Below are 13,597 nucleotides of genomic sequence, written 5' to 3'. Positions count from 1 at the left end.
CCATAACTCGTTCTGACTCTTCTCAAGCAAGACTAAGAATTGGCTGGTTAATAAGAACTTGGCTTTTTTTATTTTTTCCCCCTGGCTGTTTTTTTAATATAAAATATTCTAGAAATATACTACCATAAGAGCTCTAAAATAAATTGAAGTCTGGCAGTACTAAGCCATTTCTGCTGCTCCTCTAACATGTTGTCTTGAGACAGTCACTTCAGTGTTCAGACCTGGGTCTCCCGCGCTCGCGTGTTTCTGGCATTTTGGAGCTCTGTCTGAGCCAATTCAGAGACAGTAAAATGAGAATCCTTCCTTTCCCTGCCGCTCCTCTCATCAGGACTGCACAAAGCTTGAAGCGTTTTAAAAACAGAAAACTCTGGTGCTGCTTTATTAAAATGCCTTTCTGGAGAAAGACGAATGAGACTGGACTAGAATCTCCTTTCCAGCTGCTTGCGTTGGAAGCAATGAAACAGCATGGCAGATGGTAACATCCCCTTCTTCCCCTTCCCTGGTTATGGGGCTCTGTAACTCAACAACTGGCAGAAGCTGCCTAAGTACGTAGAACTTAAATAGCTTTATAAATGTCCAAGTCTCCCCCAGCCCACTCAGCGCGCTCCATTGCAGACTGTGGTTTATCTCCTGGTAGGTGTCACCTGTCAGCTCCTCTCACACCATCTGAGCAGTGCCAAGAGCCTGCGAGTTGTGTTAAAGTCAGTGAGAGTGGGACAGTTTAAGACTACAAGTAGGTTGATTAATGGGATAGTGTCTATCCTAGGTAACTGTGCATTTAGGAACAATGACATTACCCAGTGAGATGCCACACTGAAGCTGCTAGGAAATTCAATTCTCAAAATGCCCGTAAAGCTGCTAATAAGGCAGGTAAGCAGGTAGATTTCTCATTCAGTGTGCCCCACCCAGCTAATTTGAAGGATGTGAGCTTCATGTTAACTGAGTTTCACCTGCATAGCTCTGATCTGCAGACCCCCAAATAGTGGCAAATGGGATTTTGGTGACTTCAGTGAGGTGCAGGGTCTGGCACACAGTAGTGGTAGTACTATGGATGAGGATACTTGATGTCACTAATTCAGCCAAAATGTTGGTGTGGGAAACCTTGCAGAAGTCATTGAGACTGGACAGCCTCTAATACTCATACCTGAACTGTCATTCAAGTGAAATGTTGCATTTCCACCAGTACTCTATCCTGGACACTCATTAAGTTGTGTGCAATTAATTTTGCTGTAATTTAAATTAACTTAAATCTCAATAATACTAGTGAATTAATATTTGATAACTAATATCCCCTATATAACTATGTATTTTCAAACACAGAAGCCCCACCTATCTTTTGAAACACCAATTTAATTTGCTTTTATGCTGTCTGCTCTTGTAACTGCTGTTCCGCTTTCAGTACAATTTGGTGAATTCCTCCTTAAAAGGGGATAGATACTAAATTGTCCAAAAGCCTAAATATTTGATAAGGCCGTAGCACTTATGCTTCAGGATTATCTGACACAGGTAGCTTTACTATCTGATGTGAGTTGAGGCAGGCTTTTTTTCTGAGTCCAGACATCTCTCCCTGCCAGTACAGGAGAGTAGTTATGGCTCCCCTCTTACTCCGCCTAAGAGACCTAAGAGAAAGCTTCCTCCTAAGAGGAGACAGGAAAGACCAGTTGCAGCTCCAAAGAAAAGAAGAAAAGTACATAGAGTGGATCAATATTCTACGGAAACTCGTCGGAAGAAAGTAAGTTCCAAAAATTTATGATGGAAGTGCCACTTTTTGGGCACTATGCTGTCTTTATTTTTTTCAACTTGGGAATTCACGCCATGCTTCAGGTTGGGATTTTGCAGCCAAAACTTTTATAAATGTACTGAAGGACCCAGAGGAGAGCAGCCAAACCAGACCAAGCCTGCTGGGAGCTGTGTCTTTCTTGTTTCAGACTGTTTGCATTAGGGAAAGTTATCTTTATAATCCCTATATTTTTTTAAATCCAGCCATCAGCTGGAGGCAATGTCAGAAAAATCTCTGGGAAGACACTACTACTGCTGCTAAACTTTCTCAGCTATTACAAGTTCTGCAATATGTTAAAGTAGCCTCCATTAACTTCCAGCTCATGGGAGCATGGTGGTTGAGGTTTTGTATCTAGTCCTCATGGTTGTGGAAATGTCCTGAAAAAGAAACTAATAAAATCTAAAAGGGAAAGAACATTTGTTTTCAAAATACACATTTTAAAGTAATTTTGTTACTTTGGAGGGTAAGGAATTTTATTGCTGGATTTCTGATTGGTGTATTTGCAAGAGGTGGTGCATAAGTCTGTTTTCACAAGGAAAACATCAAATATAAATTGCTTTATTAGGAAAAAGTGCAACTGGATGAAGAGTATTCCTTAGTGTACTGTATTTATCCACCTGGCACTAACAATCTACGTATTTCTCCTTTAAGCTAGAAACAAAAGCCTTTACACTTCACAGTGTCCTACAAGAGGCTATAAACATTCTTCTCAAGAGGTTTTCTTGTGGGGATGTTGTTTGACTTATTGCACAGTTAAACTTCAAAGAGTTATTTTGAGGCACATTATTTAAGTGTAAAAACATGGCAGACAGGGACATGCAAAAAATCATGTATAGAACCCCAGGAATTTCCCAGAGAACTTTTAACATTTTAAGATTTACCTGAGAGGAGAACTAATTACTGCTATGGATGATACTGCTATGACTCGCTAATTTGCCATTCCAAGCTGACATGAAATAGAGTAGAATAACATTCCTAGTGATGTGAACATATATTGCTCTTTTTTTTTGCCTCTTTCTCTGAATGAAAAGATGATCTAAACTTACTCCTAAAAAACTTTTTCTGAAAAGTCAACTGTGAAAATTTGACACCATTATTTCAGAAAAAAACCTCTACTATTATGCAGTAGTTGCCATTGTATCTGCAAGTTAATATTTTGATGCTGTTTGACATCAATGAAATGCAGTACAGGATGCATTCTACCACTTACTAAAACAAATGTAAAAGTAAGATTCTTTCTTCCTTCCTTCTTTCTAATCAGACTTCTTCTATGGGAAAACTTGTGAGAGAAGCCAGGCTTTTTTTTGTATATTTCAGATCCCACACACAGCACTATCACAATGCTATAAAACTCTTTATTGTAGCACCAACCCAGAGATCTACGAATCTTGGAAGATAAAATGGTTCTGCACAGTCTTACAAAGTCTTGATATTAGGTGAAGAAAGGTTTATGCAACAGCTTTATCTGTTTGCCAATAAATCTTTGAAAGTTACATCTGGGAGGAACTGTAAGAGGAAATCAGATTGCTGAAGAGAGTAGCTAAACAGAACTATTACTTGAAATCTTTGAATTATTGTTGCTCTTTTTATCATCATTATCATTTTTTAAAAGAAAACTTAAGCTTGCTGACTAAAGTAAAAATTAATGGGAACTCTGTCTGGATTTCCAGCTTCCTTGAATATACCTTGGATTCTGAGTAAAAGTCGTATTTCCTTATATGATTGGCACAATATAAATAGTCTTTCATAAAAATGGAATTCCCATTAGTAGAAGAAGCTCTTTGTATTGGAGAGTGAAAGAATACTGAAACAGACAATTTTCTTTTTTTCCAAACTTGAAGGTTTCAAAGTTTTAACTTAAGTGACTTCTTAGGCTTTCCTGAATTAAAAGATTTCAGAATTTCTCCCGTTGTCTGAACCACTTCCATATGTTGCAGAAATTGTTCCTCCTGTTCCCCACCGTGATTCCTTCTCCTGTAAGTCCCTCCTCTGTGTATTTATAGTGCCACGTAGGAGTTGACATTTCCTGTCTTGTAGCCTAGCAGACTCATTTAACATCTATCCCTTAATGACTCAGGCAGAGGGAGAATTTCTGAACCACCTCTTTCTGGGTCACACTAACACGGTGTTTATTTTAGAAAATTCTGCCAAAATCTAATTTTCTCTCATCCAGCATTTGTTATCATTCTGTTTGTCATTGGGAGGATTTTTTATTGTGGATACTTGAACCAGCCAAATCAAACAGATAAGTGAGGAAGAAGTTGCCATATAGTGACAACAAATGTTTTCTTCTCAAAATCAAAACAAAATGAGTCATCTGCCTAAAATCTTACTTTTCCCCTCTCTGTGCCATCTGGTAAAAAATGTTTCATTTTCTTAAGGCTGAAAACATAATCCTGTGTCTTGCATTTTTCTGATATTTGTTTGTTTGTTTGTGGCTTTTTGTTTTGTTTCATTTTTTGTTTTGTTTTTTAATGAAAAAGAAGTTTAAATGAAGAAATCACAGTACAGTATCTGTGTCCTCTGGGGCCTGCTGACAATTTTGCCAGGCCTGTCATTTGAGTTGTTGGAAACTCTTGGCTTTGAAGCTGAAGAACGCTCCATCTGAGCCCCATGTGCTACTCAAGTGACGTGCATGTTGTCATCCTGGCATCAGATGTCCTTTGAAGTGAATTTCATTAAGTGACTTGGCATGTGAATCCCAAGTCTAAAGCTTCATTTCATGTTCATTTTTGGCCTAAACCATTCACATATAATACTGTTTTCTTGTAAAAGCACTGCTTTCTATCTGTAAGAAACAAACTGGACCCCAAAGTCACATGTGTTTTTCTGCTGCCTACACATTGTTTTACCAACTGTAGACATGTTCATGGGAGGCCTAGGATCAGACATAAAGACCTTTGGCTGTCTTGTGTCAGCATCTCAGCAGAGCTTTCTCATGATGAAATCATGGTGTGGATATACAAAAGGAAATGGTACAATAATTGTAGGAGTAACAGCTCAGCCAAGGCTTTGCCGCTTGACCTGGATGATTTTCCCATCAGAGTTTTGCCAAAGGACCCCCATTTGTAGAAGTATGAACACTGCAATGACAGAATAAACTTTTTTTTTCCCTTCTGAATATTTATACAGATGATGGTGAATCCCCTGAGAGAGATTGACAAGACAGTAGGACAGCTAATGGATGGACTGAAACAGTTGAAACTACATCGATGTGTCAATGTTATATTTGTTGGTGATCATGGTAAATTTTAAACCATAATATTTATCAGAAGATAAATGCTTAAGCAATGTAGCTGTAAATATAATAGGTAACCTAAATCAAAGTTCCATTTAAAATATTTTTGTGCTGATCTTTTTTCTGGTAGTTTAACTCTCCCCAAAAGAGTCAGTTGGTGTGGACTGGCCACTCAGCTTATCTGTTAATTGTCATGGAGGGACACTTCTCTTTCATAACAGAGATCTGGATATTTACTTATTTACCCAGAGCTTTACAAATCTCAGTGTTTCTGATATCACATCCAAATGTAACTCTTGCATGTATTGGAGGGCTTTAATTTGCCTAGGGTAATCTTTTCAGTCCTTATGGAATGAAAAATTTAATAGCCTTGTTCTCCTGCACATAAGAAGAACAGGACTCGAGACTGAGGCATTTCCATGGCAATTAGTGGGTTAAGTTACCCTATTAGAAAAAAGACTGGAATATCTTTCTTATATCTAAGGAATGTAAGACTGTTCCCCACTTAGATGGAAAAGTCATCAAAATAATGGAGGAAGGAGGTAAAAAGATATTTCATGGTCAGATGTAGTCACCTAAAAGCACAGATACTATTTGGTAGGTCTTATTCCTTCAAACATTAGAAGAAACTTTGCGATATAGGAAATAGTAAATACTATCAAAGATAAAAAGAAAAATAAAGTTTTGTTAAGGGAAAACCTGGGTTTGTGTAACTTTTTTAGTGATGCCACCAAAGGTCCTCTTCATTTTGGATCTTTACTCCTGACAGTCTCACATGAACTGCTACATCAGCAATAAAATGGCATATGCCTTGTGGCTGTGCGTAGAGAAGGGTAAGGGTCAGGAAGGATTTCTAGGGGTGGCAGTTTTGTGCTGAGAAACTCCTGTGGCTGGCAGTGCATTCCTCCCACCACAAATATCTGCAAGAGAAAATTGTTTATCTGCGGCTGCCTTAGAACAGACCACCAACAGACAATACCTTTTGTGTGCTATTCCTCTTAAAATAATTTGTTTAAAAGGAAATAATCCTTACAGCAGTACATTAAACTAGAAACAGACTTTGATTTTTCCATGAGTTTAATTTGGAGTTGAGTCAGTGCACACATGGTGTATGTGGTGACTATTCCTACAGTGCTGAGACTGGTATTTCTCTCACATAGGCACTCCTACTTTGAGTCCTACCAGTGTATTATGTTGTAATTAGATGGTTGTAAAGTACAAGATTAGTCATCCAAAATGAAGTAATACATAGGGGTCTCCATTTTTTTGCTGTTCTGGAAAATGTGTTTATTTTGAGGGTGGATGAATTTTGCATTTTCTCTCTGCAGGGATGGAAGACACAACTTGTGAAAGAACTGAATTTTTAAGCAACTATCTGACTAATGTGGATGATATAATTTTGCTGCCTGGATCTCTAGGGCGAATTCGCCCTAGGTCTAGCAATAACCTAAAGTGTAAGTTAATTTAATTGTACTTCTTATATTCTGAGAACTAGACTCTATTCCTTCCTTGAAATGATGCTGCCCAAAGGGTGTAAATTTGGCAGGAATTTCAGAGGGAATCCCACTGAAGACAGTGGATTCCAACTTGCTTCCTTTTCAATCTGTACTTCACAGACCCCAGAGTGGTAGAACTGTCAAAGAGAGGGCTTAAATGCCCTGGGTTAAACACCACTCTTTTATCAAGGAGGAATGGGAACTCCAAGACAGTTCCACATACCAGCTTATGTGTCATTGTGAGTTTATTCATGCACTTTTCGTCTCCATCAACAGAAACCTGTATTTGGACAATCTCAGCACAGCACAGCTTGGATATTAAAAAAAAAAAAAAATCATCTGGTACATTTTATGAGCTAATAGGAAAAAAGTGACTTGTTAATTTTGAATTCAGTAGTTCTATCATACTTTTGGCATAGACAAGAAGTCGTGTTGGTTGCTAAACAGCAACACACTGGAGATATTGAAGGCTATAAGCAAAGTCAGCACATGTATTGAGGGACAATGTTGTCAGTAAAACTTGTTGCTATTTTGAACCATGTTTTAAAAGTTTACCCTGACTTAGTGTTTGAGATTAACTGATCTGTGACAGTAACTCTCAGGGCTCAGGCAGGAGTCCTCTGGTGAAACTAACTGAAATTCAAGCATTACACCAGCTGCCCTCCTTCTGCCTCCAGGGCAGCAGTACCAGGACAGGGCTTGTGCCAGCACCCTGACTGCTCTAGTTCAGCATTCAATGGCAAACCTGGCTTTGCCAGCAGTTTAAGCTACCATGCACACTGCTTTACTCATAAATAAACCATAGGTACCTGTGTTTTTCTGCACCATATGCTTCCAAGAGTGACAACTTTTGATAGAGAGGAAGATCAGATAGCTGGGATAGCCAACTATTCCATCATAACGTTTCAGATACGCTCTGGGTGAGGACAAATTTCATAGAAAGATCCATCTTTGAAGTTTAAATACTTCCAGAATAATAGCAAAAATCATAAGAATGTGGTAAAACGTCCTTAATACTGATTTGTGTATGCATTTATTTTACTATAAACTTTTTTTACCTGGACATTTATACTCGAGGAATATATGATGAGTGTGGAAAGATTTGTTGAAAATAGTGCACATGTTGTTCAAATTTTGTAGACTAGCATGAGACTGAATTCCTATAGTCCACAGTCTACTGAGAACAAATTTCGGTTCTGACAATTATTTTTTTTTTTTAAAGATCTTTCAATCCTCTTCCCAGATTGTTGAGAAAAATAAGTTTTCCTTAGAGAATGAATGACAATATGTTTCAAAAAGATTGGCTTGTCTGTCTGACCTCTGAGTCATACCACTGGTTTTCCCACAATAGCATTTTTTTCTTTTGGCCTCTGTCTGCAGCTTCCTAGTTTGAATATTTGCAATTGCTTATAAATCAGCAGTATTGAATGTAGAACAAAGAAGCATGTTTCTTACCTTTAGAACTGGGGTTTCATCTCCTTAAATGGCAAATTACCAAATTCTTTATTCTTTATTGTTCCATAATACTGTCTCAATATTGCAAATGCACCTGTGCAATGCAAAAGCCTGCAGCTTGTGTTTTGAGATGCTACAGAGTCCATTTCAAGCTCGGCAAGATCATGCCTTAAGCAACCAAAGCAATAGTATTTGAACAAGAGATTTTCAATTCCCAAAATGTTCTATTAGTTTATTTTTCCTCTCATAACTGAAAAATGTTTCCGCCATCCCCCAGAAGAACATAGTTGCTATGGATTGTTACTGGGTTTAGGCTTTCTACATCTTGCACGTCCCTTTAATAGCCCAAAGAAAGATCCAGAATATTTTAATGTGGCTTTCCACTTACTCAGCATAGCCTATGAAATCAGTCAAATGTTAACAGTGACTAAAAAATGCTACATATTTATCTTGCTCCTTTTAACAGAGTGCATTGTTGCATTCAAGTGTGCTCTCAAAATTTTTCAAGGAAAGTCATTTTGTTTGGGGATAATTTTCTATTTTAAAGCAAAACAGCCAAAAGTCTTTAAAATATGTGTTTGCAGAAAATAAAATAAGTATTAAGCTAAGGTTCAGATTATAAAACAGTGAGGACAGTACCTGAGCCAACTACATGTCACCAGCCAGGGGATAAGGCCCATCCAGCATGGGTTTAAGGAAGTCAGGCCCTGCTTGACCAACATGATCTCCTACAACAGGATTACCAGCGCATGTGGATAATGTTTACCTGGACTTTTGCAAAGTCTTTGATATTGTCTCCTACACAATTCTCTCAGAGAAACTGGAAGCCTGTGGCTTGGACAGGTGCACCCTTCAGCGGGTAAAAAACTGTCTTGATGGCTGGGCCCAGAGTGTTCCCCAGGGCTCAGTATCAGGGCCAGTTCTGTCTAATATCTATATTGATGATCTGAACGAGAGGATCAAGTGCACCCTGAATCTGTTTGCAGACAACACCAAGCTGGGCATGAGTGTTGATCTGCTGGAGAGTAGGAGAGCTCTGCAGAAGGATCTGGACAAGCTAGGTCTGTGGGCCAAGGCCAGTGGTGTGAGGTTCAACAAGACCAGGCCCTGGGTCCTGCAGTTGTGTCACAACAGCCCCCTGCAGCACTGCAGGCTGGGGAATGGTGGCTGGAAAGCTGCCCTTGGAAAAGGACCTGGGGGTGCTGGTCAGCAGTGGCTGAACATGAGCCAGTGTGTGCCCAGGTAGCCAAGAAGGCCAATGGCATCCTGGCCTGGATCAGGAGCAGTGTGGCCAGCAGGACCAGGGCAGGGATTGTCTCTCTGTATTTGGCACTGGTGAGGCCACACCTCAAATCTTGGGTTCATGTTTGGGCCCTTCACTCAAAAAAGGACATTGAGGGAGTGGGTGAAGAGAAGGGCAGTGGAGCTGGTGAAGGGTATGCCTGGAGCACAAGTCAAATGAGGAGCAGCTGAGCGAGCTGGGCGTGTTACCCTGGAGAAACGGAGACTCTGGGGAGACCTTGTTCCTCTCTACAGCTCCTTGAAAGGAGGCTGTGGCCAGGTGAGGATCAGTTTCTTCTGCCAGGTAACAAGTGACAGAACAAGAGGAAAAGTCCTCAAGTTGCACCAGGGGAGGTTCAGATTGGATATTAGGAAAAAAAATATTTATGAAAAGGGTGGTCAAGCACTAGAACAGGCCATCCAGGGAAGTGGTGGAGTCACCATCCCTGGAGGTGTTTAAAAGATGGGGCTGGATTAATGGTTGTACTTAATCTTAAAGGTCTTTTCAATCCAAGTGATTCTGTGATTCTATGATATATACAAAACATTTTTAGTAAAGGTCAGGGAAGTATTAGGAAGTATGCTTGTGTAAGCCTTGTCTTTTCTTTTGCAAATTTTTAATATTTTCTCTTTTTTTCTTTTTTTTTTTTTTCTTTGCTTAACAGATGACCCTAAAGTGATTGTTGCCAACCTTACAGTAAGTGTTTAGGACTGGGAGGTATCTGTCTATACTTCACTGTTCACTTCTTGATTGAAGCTCTATTCAGCTTTCTTTCCTCACTCTTCAGACAGGAAAATCAACCAACCATTATTATAAATAAAGAATGTTAAATGGTGCCTTTCATGAGCACAGATTAATGTTTGTCATGTTTTCCATTGTTTGCTGCTCTACTAGCTTTTAAAACCCTTTTTGGGCAGAGACAGAATCTCCTGAACTGTCTTTACTCCCTGAATTGAGTCTGTTTATTCATGACTTCAGAACTGGAAGGTAATCTTTTAAGGTAAACATTTTACTACACTTTGAAAATGCTGAAAAGCTGCATTTCATAGCCTTCAATTCTAATCTTCCATTCATGGAAGAAAAGTGCTTAAAATTAAAATTAAAGAAACCTAAAAAAACCAAAACCCCCCAAGTTTTGTAACCAGATTGCTTTAAATATATCTGCAGGCGAGGTGTATTTTTTAAGCATTTAGGTTTCTGCTGGAACTTAAGCTTTGGTCCAGTTAGAATAAAATTCTTCATCTGTGAACTAAGTATGTGTGATATTTTGTTTGATAGTTTCATAAAGGCTGTCACAAGAATGAAACTTTCCAAAAAATCTTTGAATGGCTCCCTGGGCCTTGGCTGCATGTAAATACTGCACAGAAATGACTGGACTACATACTCTAGATGTACACTTGGCTTTCCAGACACCATCAGTGATGACCTTAACAGCTTGATTTCTGTAGTCAAAGGTTTTATGAGCATCTTAAGCTAACTGACAGTGTGCTATTTGTAACCATTTATTTTTCAGTGTCGAAAGCCTGACCAGCACTTCAAGCCTTACCTGAAACAGCACCTGCCTAAACGCTTGCACTATGCTAACAACCGAAGAATTGAGGATGTCCATTTACTGGTGGATCGCAAATGGCACGTGGCAAGGTAAACCTTTGCTTTTGCTTCCATCCTGATTTTCAGTTTTTCCTTCTGAGGAAATGGAATGCTTAGGGTTGCTCTGCCTGTTAGCATCCTGATCCTCTACTCTGAGCAAGAAGAAATTAGAGAACACGAAATATTTCAAAGTGTGGGAAAATCAGTTGCTGGATAAAAGGTAGAAACCCAGACTGATTTGCTCAAGCAGCTTGGTGGTTTTGACTGATTAGCTCAAATGAAGATGCTGCTAAATCTTTCTAATGAGGCGCAAACTTAGTCCAACAGGGAAGCAGGGAGGAAGGGGCAGGTTTATGTGGTGAGGGGATGTTAGGGAACAAGAGTTTGAGTGGATGTAATAGGTGAATGGAAAGAAAATGGAGATATTGGTGGGGTGAGTGGATGTCTCAGAACATGTGGAAGAATGTGAGAGAGTGGCCATCAAAGTGCTGTGCTGGCAGTGTATTGCATTTCAGAACGAATCCACAGAGAGCCAGGATGATATAGCTCAGGCAAGAACTCTGGTTTGGCTTGCTCTTAGCCATATGACTCTGAATTTTTGGTTATAGAATATGGGCAGTGTTTATTGGTTAGCTAAAAATTGAATGAGGAAAAACCAGTTGGCACATACACCTATAGAGTGAACAGGAAAGGAGTAGCCTTTGTTTATGGATTGTGCACGGCTTTTTATTTGCATATACTTTGACACGTGTTGTGTATTACAGTATGAGAATGGTGGGGTTTTTTTGCATGAATCTGACTCAGTGCTTCTTGGAAGATGACACAGCTTTTGGCTCATGGTAGATTATGAGCTTTAAATTATGGTAGGGTTTTCTGCCCATATAGCTGCCAGGCAAACACACAGTGTGTTGTAAGTGCCTTTTGACATCTGTGCTTATCTTCCCATGAATTATGCAAGGATCACTCTGCCAAAGCAGTGAATGAGAAACCCCATTTGCTTTCTTGCATAACTCCACTGGCTGCTGGCAGGCTGCCCCGTGGCTGGGGTTACATATATTTCAAAGAATCATACTCTGAATTTTGGGTCTATAAAAGCTTTAGTTTTAAGAATTTTACTGGAATGGATGGGATTGCCCAGGTGGATTTGCATTTAGTAATTTCTTATTAATTGCATCAGTCTTTCTTTGGCTTACTTATTAATTTTCAGAGATTTCATTCACCAGTAATTCATTCATTAGTGTAACTGTAATTGGACCTTACGGGAAAATGGTAGCTGCAGCCCTAATTGCTGTAACTCTTGTAATTTATAGGGCCAAAATCAAACTTTAAGCATTATTTTATTGCAGATGAAGAAATTAATTTGTAGGATTATGTGGTCCTCTATATGTATTCCCTGCACATGGTCCCATAAAACTGTACAGAAGTACTCTGAAATAATCTGGTGATTATAATTCCTATGACACAATACTTACTTTCCCACATATTTTGTAAAAAAACCCATCTCAATGACAAGCTGATAATTAGCATTACTATGGTACAGCACTTATTTTCGCAGCTACTTGTCTTCATGAAAATCTTTATTTCTTTAGCTTTTTTTTCCTGCTACCCATTTTGTTTATTGGGCTGAAGGCAAACAGGAAAACACTTTATAGAATTGTACGACATTTGCGGCATTGTAGCATCCCAAAAGTGTTTTCTGAACAGCTTCTGCTGGCCTTTTGAGGATTGGAAGGGTATGGTCCAACACTTCCAGTCTGCAGGAGATTATGTGATATGAGAAAATCTGAGAAAATAATAGTTACTAAGGTTTTTATCAATAATAAGAGTTGTTTCTTAGAGTGGGACTAGAGGGAGAAACCCAGTGGATGCTGTATAAGCCTGCAAGTCCCTACTACTGCTACTCATGGAAGATAAATAATGTATTGCCCTGTAACCTTATCCTTCCTGCCTGAAGGATATTGTCAGGTCAGCCACCTTTGAGAAAAATTTCTAATACTTTTTCAATTTAGGAAAGCCATGGATGTTTACAAGAAACCAACAGGAAAATGTTTCTTTCATGGAGACCATGGCTATGACAACAAGATAAACAGCATGCAGGTATGAGCAATTTCTGGGAGGGTCATTGAAGGTCTCTGAAATGTAAATTTTCACTGAAAACCCCCTAATGTTGCTCTTTCATATTCTTCTTTTTTTTTTTTTTTTTTTTTTTTTTTTAAGACTGTCTTTATAGGTTATGGCCCTACCTTCAAGTACAAGACCAAAGTGCCTCCTTTTGAAAATATTGAACTTTACAACGTCATGTGTGGTAAGCTGCCTGCTTGAGAAATTGTAAAAAAAGCAACTTATTTTACCAGGGCTTCATTTAGGTACCCATGAGCTTTTGCCCTGACTTTCTCACAGTGTGTTTTTTTTCCTAGTCCCCCTTTCCCAAGCACTTGCCAGGAGAGCTGAAGACACTTCTCAGAGGTCTCAGTTTGCTCTGGAACTGGCCAGTAAAGGGGATTGCTATAGTTTTGATGTTTGCAGCTTGACAGAGCTCAAATGGACATCTCTACAATGTATGGTGTCCACATCTCAGCTGTTTAGGAAAAGATTCAGAGACTGCTCCTGCATCTGCATGTTTCATGCAGCAGTTCAGGTTGATCACTTAATTTTCTATGGCATTTCCTTGTATGATTATGTTTCTTGGATTTGTACCAAAACCATGAAGAAGAATCCGATGATGTGTACAGATATTATTAGGGTCTTTTCTTTAG

General features: G+C 39.1%; 1 protein-coding gene across 5 annotated transcripts in view; it reads left to right on the top strand.

Moving 5' to 3' along the window:
• The window catches only part of ENPP2 (ectonucleotide pyrophosphatase/phosphodiesterase 2), a 56,400-nt gene that overhangs the window by 29,148 nt on the left and 13,655 nt on the right, over window positions 1–13,597 (top strand). For 4 of the 5 annotated variants that reach the window (XM_058832010.1, XM_058832009.1, XM_058832008.1 and 1 more), the window contains exons 12-17: window positions 4,913–5,024; window positions 6,347–6,472; window positions 9,916–9,947; window positions 10,765–10,892; window positions 12,851–12,938; window positions 13,059–13,146. In XM_058832010.1, the coding sequence (XP_058687993.1) occupies window positions 4,913–5,024; window positions 6,347–6,472; window positions 9,916–9,947; window positions 10,765–10,892; window positions 12,851–12,938; window positions 13,059–13,146 (574 nt within the window). Of the gene's footprint in view, window positions 1–1,579; window positions 1,733–4,912; window positions 5,025–6,346; window positions 6,473–9,915; window positions 9,948–10,764; window positions 10,893–12,850; window positions 12,939–13,058; window positions 13,147–13,597 lie in introns of all 5 variants that reach the window. The other variant, XM_058832012.1, reaches the window with a different exon arrangement.

The sequence above is a fragment of the Poecile atricapillus genome, chromosome 2 (assembly GCF_030490865.1).
Source record: "Poecile atricapillus isolate bPoeAtr1 chromosome 2, bPoeAtr1.hap1, whole genome shotgun sequence".
Classification (NCBI taxonomy): Eukaryota; Metazoa; Chordata; class Aves; order Passeriformes; family Paridae; genus Poecile; species Poecile atricapillus.
Note: the sequence above shows the minus strand (reverse complement) of the source record. Positions and strands in the feature narration are given on the sequence as shown.